Below are 22,951 nucleotides of genomic sequence, written 5' to 3'. Positions count from 1 at the left end.
GCTGGGATTACAGTCGTGCACCACCAGGCCCAGCTAATTTTTGTATTTTTAGTGGAGGTGGGGTTTCACCATGTTGGCCAGGCTGGTCTCCAACTCCTGACCTCAAGTGATCTGCCTGCCTTGGCCTCCCAAAGTGCTGGAATTATAGACATGAGCCACTGTTCCCGGCCAGTGTCCTGTCTTTTCCCCTTGTGGTCCAGCATTTTGAGAAGAAAAGGAGATATATATATTTATTTTAAAGTGAGGTAAAATTCACATAACATAAAATTCACAATGTTGTATAATCATCACCACTGTCTAACTCTAGAACATTTTTATTGCCCCCAAAAGAAACTTACCTAATTAAGCAGTGAGACTGCCCATTCCTTTAGTACCTGGCAACCATGAATCTGTTTTCTATCTGTCTCTGCAGATTTGCCTGTTTTGGATGTTTATAAATGGATCATCTAGTGTGTGGCTTTCTGTGTCTGGCTTCTTTCACCCTTAGCTTAATGTCTCAAGGTTCATTCATGTTATAGCATGTATCAGTACTTCTCTCGTTTTTATGTCTGAACACTATTCCATTATATGGATATACCACATTTTGTTTATCCATTTATCAGTTGATGGACATTTAGGTTGTTTCCACTTTTTGGCTGTTGTAAATAATGCTGCTATGAACATTTACAAGTTTTTGTTTGTATGTCAGAGTGGAATAGCTGGCTCATATGGTAATTTTATGTTTTAACTGAAGTAACTGCCAAACTTTTCTGTAGCAGCTGCCCCATTTTACACCACCAGCAATATATGAGGGTTCCAGTTTCTCCACATCTTTGCCAACACTTGTTGTTTTCTCTCTTTTTTTTTAATTTTATTTTTTGTTTTTACATTTTTAGTAGAGACGTAGGTCTCGCTGTGTTGCCCAGGCTGGTTTCAAACTCCTGAGCTCAAGTGATCCTCCCATGTTGGCCTTCCAAAGTGCTGGGATTACGGGTGTGCAACGCTGCATCTGGCCGGTTTTTTATTATAGCCATCCTAGTTGGTATAGTCTATCATTGTGATTTTTAAAATTTGCATTTTTGTAATGATAATAATGTTGAACAGCTTTTCATATGCTTTTTGGCCAATGATACGTCTTCTTTGAGGAAATATCTGCACAAATCCTTTGCTCATTTTAAAATTGGGTTGTCTTCGTTGTTGTTGAGTTGAAAGAAAATAGGAATTCTGGAGTTGAAAGAAAATAGGAATTGCTTGGAGCAGAGAGCAGGATCAGGATTGACTTTAGGCTCTAGCCACACATACCTGCATGTTAATCTTAATGTCAATTACAACTTCACTTCCAAGAATGCAGGGTGTCACCCTTACTTCCTCTCTTAGCAGGCACACCCTTATTCACCTACTCCTTTACCATGCCTACAGCCCAAACTCCACTGTAAACACTGTTGATTTGATCCTCTTGCTCCTGTAAGACTGGGACAAACTAAAGACAAACTGAAATATTGGGACTTACTGTTTTTTGTTGTTATTTTTGCTCATTTGGAAGACTTGTAGAATTTTAACAGTTCCTCTAGTCCATCTTATTGAAGAGCACTTGACTTTTTGATGTTGGTAAAACAGAAGAAAAGTAATGTATATTGGGAAACTGTAATCGTTTCCTTGGGCATAATTACATTGATGCTTCTACAACCCTTGTGTTGGACCTACACAAAACCCAATGTCTCATTGAAGATAGGAGTTAATATTATTTGTCCTGACACCACATTACATGTTCTTGAGGCTCACCTGTAACAGTTAAAATGTCTGCTAGTTTTCCTTCATGGAGTTAGGGTCAGGTCTCAACTTTTTAAAGTTGCAAGATATCCTACAGGCCACTTGATGTAGCGCTCCCCTTTCTAGCCCCCAACCCTTTCTGACGTGTTGTCACTCTTCCTGTTGAACATATCCAACGATTTTTAGTGACCTCATTCTTTTTCCTGAACTACTCTCCTTTTGGTTTCTGTGATACACATTTCCCTCCTTTTTAGTATTATTTACTGGTTCCTCCTCTTCGTTCCAGTCTTAAAATGTTGAATTTCTTCAAGGCTGAGTCCTCTTATTGTATGTTTTTTACCTAGGAATTTCATCCGTTCTCACGACTTCAAGTACCTCCTCTATGCAAAATTATATCCCTAGCCTAGATTTCTTCCATGAACTCCAGAGCCAATCTAGTTTTTCACATCTCATTTGGATGTCTCACAGGTACCTTAAACCCACTATGCCCAAAACAAAGCTCAGAATCTTCCCTTCCAAACCAGGTCCTCCTCCTGCATTTCTTCTCTCAGTGAAAGGCAGCACCCTTGAGCCAGTGTGCAAGCCCCAACTGGGCATCCTGGGAGTCATTCCTGACATCCTCCTCCCCAGCTTCTGACGTCTAATGAAGGTTATGATGAAGGGCATGGTGAAGTCCTCTTGTTGATTTTCCTCCCGAATATTTTAAAAATCTACTGCTCTTCATCTCCATTGTCACCGCTAAGATTCTGTCATCTCTTTCCAAGACGATTGCAGTGGCCTCCTAACAGGTTTCCAACATTCACATGTGTATTCTCTAATCCAGTGCTTCCCAGGCTTTTTTTTACAGTACAGCTCTCAGAAAATTGTATTTGCACAATTCACTGGGGTAACCGGACAAAGGTGATCAAAGCTGAAGGCAACTGCCCCAAAGGGGGTTTTGGCTGCCCAGGACCCACCCAGCCACTCCAGGGACTGAGGGATCAATATCTTGGGCACATCTGTTACCCATTCATGACTCATAGGACATTTTGTGGGAAGCTCTGTTCTCATTCATTCTCTATGCTTCAGCTGAGATTGTTTTCAATAGAAATTTGACTTTTGCTCTCCTGCTTAAAACCCAGTGGTGTTCCATTGCCTTCAAGATAAATTCCAAAACTTGAATATGGCTTAAGACCCCACATGATCCGACTCAGCCTCACCAGCCTCATCTCTGTATTCTCATCCTTTCTCTCTCTGTGCTTCAGTCTCCCTGGTTGACATTCAGTTCTCCCAACTTGCCATGCTCCATTTATCTGGAATTATTCTCTCCCCACTTTCACCTCTCCTCTTGTTAATTCTTGCTCATCCTTCAGAGCTGAGTTCTCGAGTCCCTCTGTGAGTTCCTTGATTCCATTAGATGTTTCCTCCATCGAAGACCGTGCTTTCCCTCAGATCCCTTGTTACAGTGGTAGCTCAATGTCTGTGTGGCCTGCAACAGTATAATCTCCAGGGATCAGTGTGTATGTACTTTGTTCGCTGCTCTACTGTTGGTGCTCTTTGGAGTGCTGAGTGCCCAATACGTGTTGGTTAGATGAATTATGTGCCAGTTCTTGGTGCTAGGGTTATAGCATTTATCAAATCAGACATGATGCCTACTCTTTGGAGCTTATGGTGAGATACAGACAATAAAGAAACAAGAAACCATCATGTAGTAAGGGTGATGTTTTAGAGAGTTACTGGAGACCTCCTTTAGTGAATAATTGGGGAAGGGCTTTCTGAAAAAGTGAAATTTCAGCTAAGATGTGAATGAGAAGAAGCAGACAGCCACATAAAAGTACCTCAAGGAAGAGCATTCCAGTTGGAGGTCACAGAGAAATATTACACAGAGAGATATTCCTGTCTTAAGACAGAAATAAGTCTGCTGGAGCTGTTTAAGCAAGTGAAAGGGGGGACAGAGTAGTAATGAAGTGGAGGGGTTGGCAGGAGGGAGGCCACGTGGAGCCTGATTGCCTCGGTTAAAGAGTCTGGCTTGTTTTCTGAGTGTGAGGTGAAACCATTAGAGGCTTTTTTTTTTTTTTTTTGAGATGGAGTTTTGCTCTTGTTGCCCAGGTTGGAGTGCAGTGGTGTGATCTCGGCTCACTGCAACCTCCACCTCCCGGGCTCAAGCGATTCTCCTGCCTCGGCCTCCTGAGTAGCTGGGATTACAGGCATGTGCCACCATGCCCAGCTAATTTTTTTTATTTTTAGTAGAGATCGGGTTTCATCATGTTGGCCAAGCTGGTCTCAAACTCCTGACCTCAGGTGATCCACCTGTCTCAACCTTCCAAAGTGCAGGGATTACAGGCGTGAGCCACCATGCTTGGCCCATTAGAGGCTTTTTGAGCAGAGGCTAACTTGATTTGGTATGAGAGTGTCCACGACACACCTCCTAGTCCAAGATGATGGAGGCTTGGACTAGGATGGGGCAGTGGCGCTAGACAGAAAGAAGAGTAGAGATTGGGAATGTATTTGGAAGTAAGCTAATAAGATTTGCTGATGGATTGGATGGAAGGCGTGGGGTTTGAGGAAAAGGAAAAGATCAGGGATGTGCTGTGTAGGGTCATTCTTGAAAAACAGCTCTCTTTTTTTGTGTGGCCTTTTTGTTTTTTACATTCAGCAGTTGGGTCGAGTGCCATTCACTGAGATGGGGAAGTCAGGGAGGGGTAGGGGTGGGGGTGACTATAAATCACTTGTGTTTGTTTTAAACATGTTAAAGTCTGGGTTTGACATCCAAGAGGATATGTTTTATAAATAATTGGATATGTTAAATCTGGTATTAAGGGGAGATAGTGTTGGAGATACAGATTTGGAGTCAGACATTATAATGTTTAAAGCTATGAGATGAGAGTATTGGGTTTTTTTTTTGTTGTTGTTGTTTTTTGAGACGGAGTCTTGCTCTGTCACCCACGCTGGAATACAGTGGCTTGATCTCAGCTCACCGCAACATCAGCCTCCTGGGTTCAAGCGATTCTCATGCCTCCGCCTCCCGAGTAGCTGGGACTACAGGCATGTGCCACCACACCTGGCTAATTTTTGTATTTTTAGTAGAGATGGGGGTTTCTCCATGTTGGCCATGCTGGTCTCGAACTCCTGACCTCAGGTGATTTGCCCGCCTCAGCCTCCCAAAGTGTTGGGATTACAGGCGTGAGCCACCACACCTGGCTGAAATGAGAGTTTCTAAGAGGTAGTGCAGATGGGTAGAAGAGGAGGAGTTCCAGGACAGCTTCTTGTGAAATGCAGCATTCGGAAGCTGAGCAGAGGAGGGGTAGTCAGCAAAGGAGAACTTAGAAAGAGTAGCCAGTTATGTTGGAGGAGAATAGAAGTGTGGTGTCATGAAAGCTAGGAGGAGAAAGTGTTCCAAGAACTGTGTTGAACACTGTTGAGAGGTTGAGTAAGATGACAGAGAAGCACCCATAGAGATCACTGGACTTGAATCATAGCCAGTTCATTAGAGAAGGCAGAAGTGTGATTGGAGAGGTCTGAGGAGCAGGTAGGAGGGAAGGCAGGGGAGATAGCTGCCTCAAAAAACTGGTTCAAGAAGTTTTGTAGAAAAGAGGCAGTACTTACAGAGGACTGAGACGTAAAGAAAGGGTTTTTTAATGATTTGCCTCACCAAGAAGGATCTTGCAGAGAAAGAAATAGAAGATTAAGAAGAAAGGAGGGCTAATAGTAAGAGTGAAGTTTCTGAGAAGGTATGTGGGGATGAAATCGTTGTCTAAGTGGAAGGGTTGTGTGTTTTTGTTTTGTTTTGAGACAGGGGCTTGCTCTGTCATCTAGGCTCGAGTGCACTGGCGTGATCACGGCTCACTGCAGTCTCAACCTCCTGGACTCAAGTGATCTTCCTGCCTTAGCCTTCTGAGTAGCTAGGGCTACAGGCATGCACCACCATGCCCAGCTGATTTTTTTTTTATTTTTGTAGAGATGGGTCTCGCTATATGGATAGGGTCTCGCCAACAGGTCGGTGATATTCTCGGCCAGGGTTCCGTAAATTACAGCCCAAGGGCCAGCTGGTCTCAAACTCCTTCCCTCAAGTGATCCTGCCACCTCAGCCTTGCAAAGTGCAGGGTTGTATTTTGATTCCTTTAAAAACACAGTACAGGCATGCTATCAGTTTTAACAGAGAAAGAAGCGACTATACATACAGGTGTAGGTCGATTAGTAGATTTGGTAGCAGGAAGATAGAGTTCTCATCAGATTTATTTTCTCAGCTGAGGAGAGGAGGGAGCATAGGAGATTTGAGGAGACAAGACAAAGCATGAAATAGTTATTTTGGAGAGCAGACAATGAACATATAAAGGAAGTTTAATAGAATTTCCATAGTGCCCATTTGGGATTCATGGCCCTGAATTTAAAGTGAGACCATTTAGCACAATTTAGCATTTTCCTCCAGCAACATGCAGCCACTCAGGTGAGGCACGGAGTGGGTAGATGGTTGAATTTAATCTGGGTTGGCATTTTCCCAGGTAAGTGCAACAGAGGGAGAGAGGGACATAGGTGAAAGGGTATTTATAAGGAGAATAAATATAAATGATGGACTATGTAAAGCAAAGCTGGGTAGGAAGGGAAAAGCCCATGGAAGCATAATGGATAATGCACAACTTGTTGCATGACAAGGTTGAAGAAATGCTGGAGCGAGTGTATCAGAAGTGACCTGGAAGAATATGAGGTAGTGGTGGTGAAATGGACACTTCAGAGGTGTGCAGCTTCTGGTGTTGACAAGACCTAGGGCATGACCATAGACTGGGTGACTGAGGTGGAGTAACCATAAATTTGTGAAGAGAGGAGGCTGTGCTATTGGGTGAGTCATCTACATTCTTTTGAAGTCACCTTGAATGGTACTGCAGTGGTGGAGAGGGAGACAGGGAGCCACTGATGATGAGGGATAGTGCCCAGGATACTAGAAGATTGCAGCAACAAGGAGCGGGGAGTCCAGTGGTTAAGCATGATGCCGTGAGCTTCAAGGACCAGGGTTTGTGAAGGATGAAGGAGGGGAAATGATTTGGCAGTGAGCTGAATGAATGGATGGAAGGATGGACAGATGGAAATGCAGGCTTTTATTAGGCAGCTTTCAGTGAAAGTTAAAAATCTCTGACTGCTGGACTCAGTCCTACCCTTTAAAGCTCCATCTTTTTAAGGAACAGACGCTGGCAAACCACCGCCTGCCCCGTCCAGCTCACTGCCTGTTTCTGTGCTTTCGAAACATAGCTGTGCCCATTCATCTGCACCACACCCATTTGTTTACACATTGTCTGACTGCTTTTTTGCTACAATGGCAGAGCTGAGTAGTTGTAACAGAGATAACCCCACAGTGAAAGCCTAAAATATTTATTATCTGGCCCTTAAAAGTTTGCTGACTCCTGATTTAGAACAAAAAGTTTGAGTCTCAAACTTCAGTGTGCGTCACAGCTGCCTGGGAGGGCTTGTGAAAACACAGATTGGCAGACTCCATCCCCAGGGTTTCTGGTTCAGTGGGTCTGGGTTGGGGCATAAGAATATGCACTTCTAATAAGTTCGCAGGTGATCCCGACGTTGCTGGGAGAGGACTGCACTTGGAGAGCCATTGCTTTTGATAGTTAAGGTAGTGATAGATTCCTTCTTCCCTTAATCTTCTCTGAACCACCTACTTCAGCTGCCCATCGCTTGACCCCATTGCTTGACCCCATTGCTTGACATGATTTGCTGGCTTGTCATCATCCCTTTTACACCTGGTGCCTGCAGATGGTAGTGATTCTTTGGCTGAGGCTTGATCAGCACCATATGCATTGGGACAGTTGCCGCTGCTGGCTCTGTGCTTCACTCTGAGCTTTGTATCTGGTCTTTCCCAGGTTGTCTGGTAGGCTGGGCTTTCTCTGGGACTCACATGAAGCTGATGTGTTAGGGAGGGCAGCAGTAGGTAGAACTCACCTAAACCTCAGGGGGACTGAGCGGCTAAACACTGTTGTTTGAAGAAGAATTTTTTTCCCCTCGTGTATATCTGCTGTAAAGTGCTTGAGTGGTGTAGGGGTTCGTCTTGGCAGACTGAATTGGGGGTGCTAGCCAGCATGTGATCATAGGTGGGGTTTGGGAGTCTGACCCCATATGGTAGCAGTGTCAGTCTGTCGGCAGGTAAAAGCACACCTGGGAGGAAAACACGTCAGCGCTTAGTACGTCTTTTCCCTGTCTTCAGCAGAAGGACCTCTGAAGGGGTTTTTCTTTTTTCTTTTCTTTTCTCTTCTTTTCATTCCCTCTTTCTGTCTCTCTCGGCTTTCTTTCTTTTCTTCCTTTCCTTTCATTTCCTTTCCTTTCCCTTCCTTTTCTTTTCTTTTCTTTCTTTGTTTTTCTGAAGGATATTTCTAAAGTAGTATCTAGAAGATGCAGGGACAGTAACTCTTTCCGAGATTTGTCTTTGTTCTCCTGCTCCATGCCTAAGATTGCTTTATCTTTCTTTGATTTGTGTCCCAGCGGTGTAGCTCAGTGGTTACCATATCACCTAGCTGTGTCCTCTGGTGAAGTGGATGCACCCAGATGAGTTTACAAGTGGGCGTGTCCGTGGACCACTTAGACCTGTCTCTCAGGTGTCGGATTTTGCCTGCCTCTGTTGGTGCTCCTCACCCATCCAGGCTGGTGGCTCAGGGCACATGTGCCCTCAGGGCTCTGCCCTGCCCCTGCCTGCTCCAGCTGTGCCCATGCTGTCCCTTTTTCCATCCTGACTTCTCTGATTGTGTCCTCTCATTGCCTTTTTTCTGTTTTTGTCTTGTTTCTCCTGCCTTCCCTGTCCCCCATCAAGACATGCCTCTTCAGCCCTCAGTGAGTTCTTGGCCTCTTGCCAAACATACCATATTGTGGGCAGCTGGTACCCTTTGACCATTTTACAGATCTGCTAATGAGCGAACACGAGAATTAGTGAGGCTTTGGGTTTTTAATTTGGAAGCCATGGTAGAGACAGCAAAAAGATGGCCATTGCCTTCAGTTTTTTTGATTAATAGTAGAGCTTGAAGTCGGCAGTGGTCTCCAGGAGCTGGAAGCTGTGAATTTTACACAAGGGAGAAGTATGTGACCAAGGCAGGTCACACTCAGGGTCAGAAACCGTGAATCCCAGCAGAGGGTCTCTGAGGACTCAGCTCTCACAGAAGATCAGGAGCAGAAGGGAACTTAAGTCTGCCTTGTCTGTTGCCTCCAAAGCCTGGATTGGAGGGCAGGAGATGAGCCAGCAGGGCTGTTTTTATTGAGATAAAAGTACATATCCATACACATCCATGGTATGTCTCCCCTCTCTCTGAGCTCCATTTTAACCTGTTTTGTTTGTTTAGTCTTTAAGGCAAGAGTTCATTTGAAGAAAGTGTCGTGTGGCTAAAGTAAAAATGGGAGTCGGGTGGGGGTGGAGGATCGCACTGGTATTGCCCAAATCCTCATCTTACAAATGGGAAAATAGAGGAACAGAGAGGAGAAAACCCTTTTCTATACCCCAAGGCAGGACAAACAGGAAAGAAAGAAAAAAATAATAATAATAATTTAGAGAAGGAGAGCCTGAGACAAAGTTCCTAAGAAAAGAAAAAAGTCTATAGTGATAGCGTCACAAGATGCATTACCTCAGGAGTCTATTTGAGAGATTGTGTCATGTCAGAAAAGTTCTAGGGACTGGAGCCTCTTTCCTTGGTAAGAGGATGAGAACGAAACACCAGCCCCTCAGTCTGACTCCTGGAAAAAAGAACCTCAGGCCGATGAGCAATAACTCCAACAATGTCATTTCCCTGGCCGTGCTGAGCCCCACAGGAAATCTCAGAGTTTGTCATCACGACAAGGGCCCACAAGAATGTCGCTGCACCCAGAGCGTTGTGGTTTGATGCCACTAGAGACTTTACTGGTGAAAGCATTCTGAGGGAAGTTGCTCGGCAAGACAGAAAGATGCTGCAGTGAGGACAGCAGATGCCCTCCCAGGACTGCTGGTAGTAAGTGTGGTTTTCAAATGTCGCTCCTAGCAGCCCTGAGGCTGACATCAGATAGAGCAGTTCCTCAAGGATTTCAGAGTCGAGGACATGGGAAATTGGAGTGGTTTGTTTTTTAGTTTTGCAAGTTGACCTGATATAAAGCATAAAGGCCTGTTAGGGCCTGTTCTGTTTGTGGAAGCAAGGCCAGATCCAGAGCCCTCATTGGGATCTGTGATATTTGAGTTTTATTATTTATTTATTTTATTATAAATCAATAATTTGTAATTGTATAAATTTATGGGGTAAAAGTATTATGATTTATAAATATAATGTGGGCTGGGGGCAGTAGCTCACACCTGTAATCCCAGCACTTTGGGAGGCTGAGGCAGGCGAATCATTTGAGGTCAGGAGTTCAAGACCAGCCTGGCCAATATGGTGAAACCCCCATCTCTACTAAAGATACAAAAATTAGCTGGGCGTGGTGGTGCTCACCTGTAATCCTAAGCTACTTGGGAGGCTGAGATGGGAGAATTGCTTAAACCCGGGAGGTGGAGTTTGCAGTGAGCCTAGATGGTGCCACTGTACTCTACTTTGGGCAACAGAGCAAGACCCTGTTTCAGAAAAATAAATAAAAATAAATATAATGTAGAATAATTAAATCAAGCTAGTTAACATATTCATTACCTCAAATACTTGACATTGTTTGTAGTGATAGGTTGGAGTTTTAAATCTGTGTATATCCAGAGGCAGGGGTGATAGGGCAATGCCGAAAGCCGAAAACCACCTTGAAGGAAAATGGTCAGTTTCTGCCTTTGCTTCCTCTGGTGGGTGTTTCTTGATTATTCAGGTTGGAAGGGAAAACCGAAAAGTGTGTGTACATCAGTAAGGCTTCATTTCCCACACTAAAGCACTTTATTCAACAAGCATCGAGTTCCTATTATGTACCAGCCATTCTTCTAGACAGCAGGACTGTATCAGGTGACAGAACGAAGTCCTGCCCTTGTGGACTTTTCCTTCTCATAGGGAAGCCAGACAGTTTCTGCTTCCTGTGGTGGAAAGAGATCTGGAGAAGAGTCAAGGTGAGGAGAATAGGGAGTATTGGGCAGCATGTACTCAAGAAGGCCTGGCATATAAGGTGACATTTGAGAAAGGCCTGAAGGAAGTGAGGGGATGAGTAATGTGAATATCTGGTGAAGAGAACTTCTACATGGAGAGCATAGCAAAGGGCAAAGGCCAGGCAGGAACATACCTGGTGGATTGGAGGAGCAGCACGGGAAGCCCGTGTGGCTGGAGCTGAAGGAGTGACGGGGAAGAGTTGTTGGAGATGAGGTTGGAGACTTAGCATGGTTTCTTGGAAGCTGAAAAGTACTATGGTGTGAGGAGTTGTTTCTCCCTAAAGTCTTTGTTGAAATCCTAACTCCTGAGGTGATGGTGTTAGGAGGTGTGGCCATTTGGGAGGTGAGGGGGTCATGAGGGCAGAGCCCTTTAAATGGAGTTTGTACCCTTACTCAAGGGCACAGCACCACACTGGAAATGAAGGATGCCCCTGCTGTGTTGTGCATAGGGTTTGTTTGCCCCCTGGCAGGTCTCTTATTGAAATTTGGTACCCCCAGACCCACCCCCCGCAAAAAAATTTGATCCCCAGTGTTGAAAGTGGGGCCTGGTGGGAGATGTTTGGATTGTGGGGGCGGGTTTCTTGTGTATGGCTTGGTGCCATTCTCATGGGAGTGAGTGAGTTCTCACGCTTAGTTTCTTCAGTGACTGGCTGTTGAAAAGAGCCTGGCACCTCCTCTTTCTCATTTCCTCTCTGGCCACATGATTTCTGCACAGGCGGCTCCCCTTCGCCTTCCACCAAGAGTGCAAGCAGCCAGAAACCCTCCCCAGAAGCAGATGCTGCACCATGCTTGTATAGCCCGCAGAACTGTGGACCAAATAAACCTCTTTTCTTCATAAATTACCCAGCCTCAGGTATTCCTTTAGAGCAACACAAACAGACTAAGACACCCCTGGAGACAGAGGCCTCCCAAGGTTCTTCTGTACTCACAGGACCAATCCTGCCATGTCTCTGACCACACTGAATTGCAGAGGCCTGGGTAACTGCCCTTAAAACTTTATAAGCTAGGGTCATATTATCCCCAAATAATTATGGTAGAACCGACGTGTGGCGGCATCCCTCATTTCAGGTATTGTGGTTTTCTACTTGCCACGAATTGGTGGCTTCAAACAACAGAAATGTATTCTCTCACAGTCCTGAAGGCCAGGAGCCCAACAAATGCAAGGGCTGCAGGGCACGCTCCCTCTGAAGGGTGGAGGGGAGAGTCCGCCCTCACGTCTTCCAGCTTCTGGTGGCTGCCCACGGTGCCTGGCATTCCTTTGCTGGTAGTTGTGTTACCCCGTCCCCACCTCGGTCAGCACAGGGTTCTCCCTCTGCGTGTGTCCCTGTCTTCACAGTGCCTTGTTTGGACGCTAATGATTGGATTCAGGGCCCACCCTAATGTAATATGATCTCATCTTAATTTAGTTACATCTGCAAAGATTGTCTTTCCAAAGTACCAGAGATTAGAACTTCAGCATCTCTTTTTGTCAAATTCAGTTCAACCCACAACAGGTGCCTTATTCTGGGTTTGACTATGATGAGAGTCTTTCTGGGCTTAAATGTGCTTGGGGACTGAGACAGGAATTATTGAAATACAGTTAGAAAGGTCCACTATGTTAGGGATTTTTTTTTTTAAAAGACATGTCTATTACATTTATTTAAACTAATTAAAAAGTTAAAGATGAAGGCAGCACTGCGGCACATGCCTCTAAGGCAAGAGGGTTACTTGAGCCCAGGAGTTTGAGGCCAGCCTGGGCAACACGACCCCATCTCTAGAAACAAAATAAAAATATAGATAGATACGTTAATTTGCATCATTGTTTGGAAACTTGAAGACTTTAGGATATGCAGTGGTAAAATTCATGAAAGTGTTAGAAGACAGAAATTTTACAGAAGAAGGAATTTTTTTTTTTTTTTTGAGACGAGAGTCTGACTCTGTCGCCCAGGCTGGAGTGCAGTGGCCGGATCTCAGCTCACTGCAAGCTCCGCCTCCCGGGTTTACGCCATTCTCCTGCCTCAGCCTCCCGAGTAGCTGGGACTACAGGCGCCCGCCACCTCGCCCGGCTAGATTTTTGTATTTTTTTAGTAGACGGGGTTTCACCGTGTTAGCCAGGATGGTCTTGATCTCCTGACCTTGTGATCCGCCCGTCTCGGCCTCCCAAAGTGCTGGGATTACAGGCTTGAGCCACCACGCCCAGCAGAAGAAGGAATTTTTAAAGCTGAGAGGTACAGCCTGAGTTTGGCTGGGGAGCCTGGGTGGGAGGGCAGAAGAGCTCTTGCTGATGTTCCAAGTTTATGGTTTTCAGCAAGTTGGCAGAGATTGAATGCAACAGACCAGAGTCCCTGGGCCCTGGCTGACTTTTGTAGGGGGAGAAGCAGGCTTATTCCACTTACCTTTCCCCGCATTCACATAGGGTCCACAAGGTGCCCAGGTGGTGTATGGCACTGAGCTGTTGCTCCCCTCTGTGTGACACCCAGTGAACATATATTCTTTAGTGTGTGTCAGGGTTTACTAGTATTTGCCTTTTTTTCAGCTCACCACAGTTAAAGTCTAAGTTTATTGGCGTGGCACGGTGGCTCACACCTGTAATCCCAACACTTTGGGAGGCCGAGGCAGGCAGATCACGAGGTCAGGAGTTTGAGACCAGCTTGGCTAACATAGTGAAACCCCATCTCTACTAAAAACACAAAAAATTATCTGGCGTGGTGGTTTGTGCCTGTAATCCCAGCTACTTGGGAGGCTGAGGCAGGAGAATCGTGTGAACCTGGGAGGCAGAGGTTGCAGTGAGCCGCGATGGCGCCATTGCACTCCAGCCTGGGCAACAGTGTGAGATTCTGTCTCAAAAAGACTTGTTTATCAAAGGAAGTTTAAGTTCCCACTCTGATATCACAGTGATAGGACTGTATTTGGCTTAGCAATGTAATTAAAATTCCTTAGCAACAGTATACATTTGCAGGCATTGAATTGAATTGTTATCACGGTCACCATGAGTTGGAGTTTTGCTCTTGTTGCCCAGGCTGGAGTGCGATGGCACGGTCTTGGCTCACTGCAGTCTCTGCCTCCCGGGTTCAAGTGATTTTCCTGCCTCAGCCCCCGAGTAACTGGGATTACGGGTGCCCACCACCACACCCGTCTAATTTTTTGTAGAGACAGGGTTTTGCTATGTTGGCCAAACTGGTTTCAAACTCCCGGTCTCAGGTGATCTGCCTGCCTTGGCCTCCCAAAGTGCTGAGATTATAGGCGTGAGCCACTGTGTCTGGTCACCATGAGTTTTTATGGAGCTCCTGTTGTGTCGCAAGGAATTGTGTGCAACTTAGACAGACGGGAGATGAGTAAAGAGGGTTCTTTCTAGCCTTAAGGAAATTTGAAGCAAGGAGAGGACAGACAGGAATCAGAGGTTCACGGAAGAACTGATAAAGATTTGTGTATGCCATATTTGGCTTCTGTAGGAAGAAGCCTCTATATGTATCATTTAATAAATAGCTAGGCACGGTGACTTACCACGCCTGTAATGCCAGCACTTTGGGAGACCGAGGAGGGAGGATTGCTTGGGTCCAGGAGTTTGAGATCAGCCTGGGCAATACAAAAAATAAAAAATTTAAGTTTCTCATTTCTACAAAAAAAAAAAAAAAAAAGCCAGGCGTGGTGGTGCACACCTATAGCCCCAGTGTACCTAGAGTCGCAGCTACTTGGGCTGAGGTGGGAGGTAGAGGCTACAGTGAGTCGTAATTGCACCATTGCACTCTGAGCTGAGACCTTGTCTCAAAAATAAATAAAACATACAAACAGACAACTAATTGGACGGAGAGCTCACCTGTCCTCCGCCCTAACCTCTCCATGCTTCCCTGAGTCCTGTGGGCACTTTAGTGGGTGGAACAGAATCAACAGGTGCTTGGGTGAAGGGGGTTGAGGTGAGAGAAGGGCCTGGGCTGCCTGGTGACTGCATTACTGGTTCCAGTGTGGCTCAGTCACATGTGCCCTGGGAGGTGATAATTTTGAGTATTCCTTTAGGACATGAATAATACTCCTCAAAAAGGGAGGCTTCATTTCATGTCTGTTAACTGGGAATACAGCCACAACTATGTCTTCAGGGCAAGGTCCAGTGGTAAAACCACCATACTTCTGGGGTGAGCACAGGGCAAATAATGTACAGACATCATTTCCTTTGACTAATCTTTGTAATCCTGGCTCCTGAAAGTAGTGAAAGTTCTTTGTCTAAGCCATGATTTTTAATTTAGGACCCAGATGGGGTAGAAGGTAAGCCTCCAAAAGGTCTGCTTACCTCAGTGTGTCAGTGTCCTGGATTCCTGGCAGGCAGCAGTCTCATTAGAAAAGCAGATTGCCTCCTGACTCACCCCCTCAGTGCAATGCGAGACAGCCCCACAGCCCTCACAGCAGCCCATATTCCTGCTGGACAGGGCAGAGCATGCACCGTCCATTTTATAGCTGCAGTGGCTACAGACGCCTGGCCCAGGCCATGGAAAACCTTGAGAGGAGATAGTCTGTTACGGACAGGAGCTTTGTCCTGGAATTTCCTGGTCTTTGTTTGTCTGGGATAACTTCATGTACCGAGACGCCTGTTTTTAGAGTCTGCTTCCTTCTGGGGGAAGAGTGCTACTGCCTATCTTCCACAGAGCACTTTTGCTTCCTGTACCAAAGCCATCTCCTCCCTGTTGCCTGCCCATGATCACCCATGGTTCGGAGGTGGGGAGAGCACTGTGGGCAGGTGTGTGTACCTGGCTCACAGTATGCTCCTGGAAGTCACCCGTCACAAAGGAAAAGCCATAACCACTGGACGTCCAGCCCAGCCCATTCACTCTGGTCCTAACCTTTGTCTCTCATATTGCAGCAGAAAAAGTCCTACCTGGAGCGGAGCGTTAAGGAAGCTGAGGACAACATCCGGGAGATGCTGATGGCACGAAGGGCCCAGTAGGGAGCCTCTCGGGGAAGCTCTTCCTCCTGCCCCTCCCATTCCTGGTGGGGGCAGAGGAGTCTCTGCAGGGAAACTTCAGCTTCTCTTCTGCCCCGATGGATACTTTATCTGGATGACCTAGCAACGTCACATTTTCTGCGTCACCCTGAGCCCCATTTGCTTCCAAGCCCTGGAGTTTTTACCCTGATTTTGCCTGCCACCTCTGCCCAGGACACTCTTCCCTCTCGGGGTGTGTGATGAACTCCCAGGAGAGGGAAGATGGGAGCCAGGGCAAGATAGGAAGCTCTGCCTGGGCTTTCCACTAGGCATGCCAGCCAGACCAATAAAAAGCGTCTGTCCCACTCTGCTAAGCCTGCTTTTCTTCAGCAGAGGGATGGAACAGAGGGTGAGAGGCAGTGGCCATCTCCGCCTCAGCTCCTGCTCCCTCTGATTCGGAGCCCTTCCTTTCTTGAGGGATGGGCTCTTGCCCTCTTCTTTTTTCCCTTCCTGTACCTTTGACTAACCCCTCAGCTTCCGGGCCTGCATGTAGTAGACAGAAGAGGAAGAAAGAACAGACGTTCACAGCTGAATCTCAGTGAACAGAATAGCAGTCCCTGGATGGCAGTCTGCCTAAAGATTCCTTTCCCTGCCTTCTCCCATACATTCCAAAAGGAAGTTCAACAGTCAGCAGCACCTCCAAGACTGTCTCCTTTTGGCCAATATCATAAGATGGACGCTGTAATCCTGAGGCCTCCTAGAGGCTGAGGGGCAATGGTGTGCTCCAGCTGGCTCATCCCAGCCTAGGTGGGCCAGTTATTCAATTTTCAAGAATTTTGTTGCAAGTCAGTTGTTAAACACAGCCATTATAATTATGTAAATTGCAAATTATGTTAAAAACAAGGACAATAAATATTCAAAATGCATCCCTAATTATATTACTACATTTGACCACGATCTGTGCTCTATCTGTGCACTGGCTGTGATCTGTGAGGTTGGCTCTGTTGGCCCAGCTCCAATGAGTGTGATCTGTGAGGTTGGCCCAGCTCCAGTCAGTGACATCACATTGGTAACTTGAAATCAGCCATGGCATGGTGGGAACACGTACACCACAGAAATAAGACATAGGACATGCTACAAAACATGGCTGTTTTTTGTTTTTTTTTTCTTTTTTCTTAGAGCACTGGTAAACATTTATCAGCACATCCACTGCTTCGGAGGGAAGGCAGAGTCAACGGGGAGCTGTCAGCTGCAGCTGGCTGGGCCGAGGCGGGCCAGCTGATGGAGGAAAATCAGACTTGCTGCTATGGCAGCCCGGCGCCACCCTGTGGCCAAAGATGAGATGAGTGGCACGGCTGACTAATTGGGGAGAGGGGTGGGAGGGGACAGCCAGAAGGGAAAAACCTCGGCCTGTAATCCCAGCACTTTGGTAGGCCGAGGCGGGCAGATCAGCTGAGGTTGGGAGTTCGCAACCAGTTGGACCAACATGGAGAAACCTCGTCTCTACTAAAAATACAAAATTAGCTGGGCCTGGTGGTGCATGCCTGTAATCCTAGCTACTCGGGAGACTGAGGCAGGAGAACCGCTTGAACCCAGAAGGGGAGGTTGTGGGCAGCCGAGATCGCGCCATTGCACTCCAGCCTGGGCAACAAGAGCAAAACTCCATCTCAAAAAAAAAAGGAAAACCTCAAACCTCTTGTCTGGCCCCATGTAACTGTAGGTTCCTGGGTTTCCAGAGAGCAGGCCTGGAAGCCACTCCAGGGGCAGCCCCTGGTTACCAAAAGGCCCTTTCCCTAGGCTCTGGGTAAACGTAGGTGCAAGTTGTGGTTGCAAACGCTCCTCTCTCAGCCTATCTCTGAGTGGGACTAGGGGGAGAGTAGCTTGGCTAGGAGCCTATGACCCGGCTAGAGGACACCTGGCCTCAGAACTGGCCTTCCTTGTAGCACCCATACTGTTTGCATCACCGCCAGAATAAAAAGGTAGATTGGCTGCTGGTGGTCATATATTGGATGGTGGCCACCAGTTGAGATACCCACATTTTATAAGCCTTAGCGAGCAGATAAGTAGTTAGACATGGTAACAGAGTCCAGGAGACAAGCACAGACTCCAGGTAGCGTAGCTTAGACCTGGAATCATTTAGAAAGACAGTTGAGCTTTGGACAAATTTATTGAAACATACAGGCTGTTAGCAGAGAAATCATTCCATGGTGTGTTACATTTGGCCACTACCTTGAATGTATAATTTAAAAATTGTAAATTTTTCACAACTAAGCCTTTGGCCAAAAAAATCATTTAGCACATCTTTAAAGATCAATAAGAAATGGAATTTGGACATTAAAAAGATCAAGTCACTGAATTAAACAGTAGCAACCCCCACTAATCTAGAATCCCATAGTGCTGAAGGTAGAGGTGTCTGTGCAAAGCTAGTCACTTGTTACAGCAATCAGAAGAGACGGGGGCAGGCACACCTGTCAGAGGTGGCGGCAGAGCTGGCATGACAGGACGGCTGGGCTGGTCAGGTGAGCATGTCCCAGAGACAGCAGCAACAGAGAGCAGTCCAGCAGGCTGTGAGGCAGGTGGATGGTCCCAGCTCATCTCTTCTTTGGTCTTCTACCACATACACTGGAGGGAGACGAGGGAAGAGGGTGAGAATGGACTGGTGCAAACCCTAGGCCCTGCAAAGTTAGCCTCCCAGGACCACAGGAAGGCTACAGCAGGGGGAAGCTACTGAGCAGACTGGCGAAACCGTGCTCCTGCCATTGCTGCTGCTGAATGGAAGGAGGGTGGCTCAGCTCAGGTGCTTTCTCCCTCCTGCCACTCCAGACCCAGGACGCCCTCACCCGCACAGGGACAAGTACTAGAGAACTTGCAGAATGGCCGCATGCCAAGGCAACCAGAGTTGGCCAACCCTACTTTGTAAACCAGGTAGCATGTCGTCCCCCTGCAGGGGAACTGGGGGTCATTTCTTGAGATACAGCTGACCCATCACCCAAGAGTAACAGAGGAAAGGGAATTAAAATCTTTTGAAAGGGGGCTTTAAACACTCAAAGAATTATAAAGGGAATTAAAATCTCCTTTTAAAAGGGGGCTTTAAACACTCAAAGAATTACCAAGAGCCCTGGTTTTTCATTCCTGGGCAATACACAATTTCAGAATGTGGCCCCAACCTCTATACCTTGACATAAATGATGAAAGAAGGCAGGGATGAAAACCTGGCTGAGTGGGTGGGTGGCTGGAGCCTGTGTGGTGTCTTCCTGAGCCTAACATGCTCACTTTTCCTCCAAATGTAGTTGGAAACCTGAGCCTTGTCATGGCTAAGTGGTCTATCAAGAGATCTGAGTGCTAAACAAATCCATAGGTCAAGAAGGACCCCAGCTACCCACTACTTGTCAGCTGATGTGCGGCATTAGCTTCTCTTCCCGTAAGAACATATTTTAAATGGCTGCTAGTCAATCTGTGGCCACTTAAAATCTCAAAACAACCACTGTCATCAAATTCATAAGCAGTAAGCATTTCACTTTTCCAAAGTTCAGGAATGCATGAATCTTATCAATTAAACCAGTTCTTTGGGGGTTTTCTTTCAGTTTTCTTGTTTTGTATCTGTTTTCAGACCCCTCTCTTGGCAGCACCTCTCCCTGGAGCCTGGTGTCACCGCTATTACAGAGCATGCTGAGTGGGTTGGTAGGGAGATTTCCCAGGTCCTCCATTGTATCAGCTGCCCTCTGCACGGACATGTTCCTTTTCCTTCTTCTGTGGCACAGGTTTAATCCCAGTCTACTTTCATTTGGCCCCACTCAGCAGCACAGGTCTGGGTTTAGACGCCCTTCACCAGGAAAGCCTGCTCAGAAGGAGAGGATGAATGGCTCATTTATTCCGAGTCCTCCCTAAGGTCAAGTACCTGATTTTGTCTTCACAGCAACTTTGAGGTAGATACTACCATCATTCCCACTTCACAGGCAAGGAATTCGAGGCTTAGAGAGGTTACGTCTCTCGTTCAAGCACACGCGATGAGGCAGAGGCAAGGGCAGGATCCGAACCCAGGCCTTTATGGCTCTAAAGCCTCTGGCAAGCCAGGCTTGCTCAGGCCCAACTGGGATAGAAAAGGGATCAGAAAGAGAACAGAGGTGACTGGGCTACAACAAAGTCCTCTCTAACATCCAGTCAGAGCCTACCCTGCAGCAGGAAAGCCCCAGGCAGAGTGTCCCTTCCATCTGCCTGGATGGCCTGCCCACCCCAGGATCCTGCATGGGCAGCTCTGGACAGGGAAACGAATACAATGGTGCAAATCCACTTGAATAACCCCTTCCCTGTGCTCTCCCTGTCACAGGATTGGCTCGCCTGCCCCTGGGACAGAAAGCCCCCTGCCAGCTCTAGAAATAGCCTGCTTGATTCATGTGCAGGCCATCCCTGGGCTTCAGGCCAGAAACTCTGCTGGAGGCTGGCTGCAGTGGGAGGGGCCCCACAGGCTCTCTTAAGTTACCATTTATTGAGGTATTCACGAGTGCCAGGCCCTGTGCTGAGGGCTTTCTGGACATGGGGCCACTCAGTCTTCATGACCGCCGTATGGGGCGTGGGCATCAGGACATCAGTCAGTCTCCTCACTGCTTCCCCTTCTCCCCAGCCTCCAGGGACAGGGCTGAGGTGGTGGTCATGCCTTTCTCACCTGTCCGAGTCCCTGAACCTTAGGCAGCTTAGCTGGGGAAACAAAAATGTCCTAGTCTTGCTTGCTCCACCTTTTTCCTCCAGTTTAATCAGGTTCGTCCTTGCCAGGGCTTTCACATAACATACTTGGAAACGTGGGGAACTAGGGACTTTGAACTCGTTACTCCCAGGCAGTGCTGACAGAGGTTAGAAACAGCAGCAATAAAACGGAGGACTTCAAACCAGAGGGCTATGATAGCCATGACAGGGGCGTTGAGTGCCCACACATACCTTAGAAACCCAAGTCACTTATTTCCTGGAGCACCAAGTTTCCCAAAAGCCTTAGGACCTTTTCACCTTTAGCTGAGGGCAGATTCTCTGCTTCTGGGCTGTTGGGAGGATGGGCAATGGGAAGTAGTGCGGGTCTGGAGGTGGGAGTGACCTGCGTTTTCCTTGCTTCAGTCGCCCAAAGCAGGGACGACTAGCGCAGGAGAAACCCCTAAGGTAGGCCTCACAGTTCTTCAGAGCACCTGCAGTGGGGCCCAGAAATTTTACAACTGCATCTTCTAGATGCAGGGTCCAGGGTACTGCATCTCCAGAGGGTGCACTGAGCTGCACAGCCTAGTCTCTGCCCCAGGATCCCCACCCACCCGACAGCCTCACTGTTCCTGGCCTTCTGCTCTGCTACCATCCCTGTCGCTCCCCACTTCCCAATGGGGAACTCTGCCTGAGAACTCATGCACTATCCTGGCTGGCACCCCATGCTGCCTGGGTCCTGGGCCACTCAGTACTTGAAGCTCAGGGCCCCCTGTGCACTAAGGCTTAGCTGGCAGTGCGAGTCACCCAGCGGGAGCTGTGGCAGAGGTGGCCCCAACCCAGGTGTTCCACACCCAGAGATGGGCCATCCTGGCAACTGCCTCCTCTACAGCCAAGCAGAAGACAAAAAGCGGGCAGAACTATGGTTACATAAGATGTTAAACCGTTTACAGAAACTACCCTCTCGGCAACTCTTCTCTCAACTTCTGTAAATGGAATGCTATTTAAAGATATAAACCCTTTTAAAAAGAAGGATAAAAGGGAGAGGGGTCAAAAGAGCAATGTGGGGGCAGGGATGGTAACAGGCACCACCTTTCCAGGCGCGTTGGTAGCAGTCAGTGCTCAACCTGGGAAGAGGTTCTGGTGCCCACTGTGGCTGCTCAGATTGAGCTGCTTCTTGGAGATCAAGTGCCCCCTTGTGGCCAGTCTAGGGACCGGGGCTGGGTTCCAGCTTCTGATAGGGGCCGGGTCTTAAGGATTGTTTTCCTTCCATCAGCATCAGCGCCAAAAGGCTCATTCCGCATTCGCTATCTAGTGTCTCAGATCACCCTATTCAACCGGCCCCAGGGAAGAAGGGACTATTCCCAGAGGACTACAGGTGGAGTGGGGGTCAGGTCCAGGGGACCCTACACTGGCTTCTCTTGCCCGCAGTCAGCCCTTTGAACCAACCCTCGGTATTCTCAGCCCCAGTCTGATGTGGGGCCTGCAGAGGGGCAGGCACCCAGAGCTTTGCCACATGGATGCAAACACAGTGTGGGGTGGGGAACGTGCAGGGAGAGGTGCGTGAGCACACAGATGTGGCCTAGGAGCCCAGGCTAGGTCAGAAAGGCCCAGGAAGCCCTGGGTCTCAGGTGCACAGCAGCTTTGGGAAGAGTTGAGCAGCTTCTGGCAGGGGCACCTCCCACCTTCTTGCCTTCAAGCTGGAAGCAGAAAAGATAGATGGACGATGCCAGGCCTGTCCACCAAGCTCTGGGGTCTTCTCCAGACACACCAACCAGTAGTTCCTTTGCAACTTTGGCCACCAGACACACCAACCAGTAGTTCCCTTGGTCCCAGGATCTAGGACTACTGTATTGTACAGTCCCAGAGGTGACATTCACATGGGCTACTCAGAAACCTGGTTCTGGATAGGCAATGGGCAAGTGGGGCTCCAGTTCCCATAGAGATCAGGGCAGGGATGACCTGCAGGAAATGTGAGTACAGGCCTTCTCAGGTGAAGGCTCCAATTCTCAGTCAGCCCCATTCTGGCACCTGAAACCTTCACCTGTATGGCTCGGACTTTGTAAATGATTAATCGAGTGCCTTGACCTGGTAATTGAGCCTTATTAGGTCCTTCTTGTTTTTGCAAGTGTCTGTACCAGTCCCAACCAAAGAGAGCTAGGCAGGAAAGGCAAAGAGAAAGACCGGAGCCTCCCAGAGGGTTCTGATGCCCGCAGCCTTCTTGCTCCAGGAGTGAGGAAGCAGCACCATGGCCCCTTACGGTCCAGACCAGTGATGGGTACACAGGGCTGGCCCTCAACTGCTAAGACAACTACAGACACCGCACCTTCCAAGAAGTGCCACCAGGGGATATGATGGTTTTGCCAGGGGCAGGAGGAGCTGTAGTCTGCTCAACTGCCCTTGCCCCACATTGGGCATCTAGAGCGACAGAAGGAGGCCAACCAGCCTTCCGGGAGGTTCCAGAGGATCCACAGTAGCCCTTTTACTACTTAGATGCAGAGGTAGGAAGGGAGGGGGAAATCTTTAAGCATTTTCCAAATAAGTAAAAACCTCAAGACAGCCATGAGATGGCTCCTGCAGTGGTTGGGCGGGGG

At 47.6% G+C, this 22,951-nt stretch overlaps 2 protein-coding genes across 3 annotated transcripts in view; one reads left to right on the top strand and one right to left on the bottom strand.

The window, feature by feature from the left end:
* Positions 1-16,616, top strand: part of LOC113219490 (prefoldin subunit 1) — a 57,151-nt gene extending 40,535 nt beyond the window's left edge. Inside the window, exon 5 of one of the 2 annotated variants that reach the window (XM_031935502.1) lies at positions 15,621-16,616. In XM_031935502.1, coding sequence (XP_031791362.1) covers positions 15,621-15,704 — 84 coding nt within the window. In that variant the 3' untranslated portion in view covers positions 15,705-16,616. The remainder of the gene's footprint in view (positions 1-15,620) is intronic. The other variant, XM_026454479.2, reaches the window with a different exon arrangement.
* Positions 16,617-17,828: 1,212 nt separating this feature from the next.
* The window catches only part of CYSTM1 (cysteine rich transmembrane module containing 1), a 66,465-nt gene continuing 61,342 nt past the window's right edge, over positions 17,829-22,951 (bottom strand). The window contains exon 3 of the mRNA XM_031935501.1: positions 17,829-18,302. Coding sequence (XP_031791361.1) covers positions 18,196-18,302 — 107 coding nt within the window. The 3' untranslated portion in view covers positions 17,829-18,195. The remainder of the gene's footprint in view (positions 18,303-22,951) is intronic.

The sequence above is a fragment of the Piliocolobus tephrosceles genome, chromosome 4, assembly GCF_002776525.5.
Source record: "Piliocolobus tephrosceles isolate RC106 chromosome 4, ASM277652v3, whole genome shotgun sequence".
NCBI lineage: Eukaryota > Metazoa > Chordata > Mammalia > Primates > Cercopithecidae > Piliocolobus > Piliocolobus tephrosceles.
This window is presented reverse-complemented; position numbering and strand designations above follow the sequence as displayed.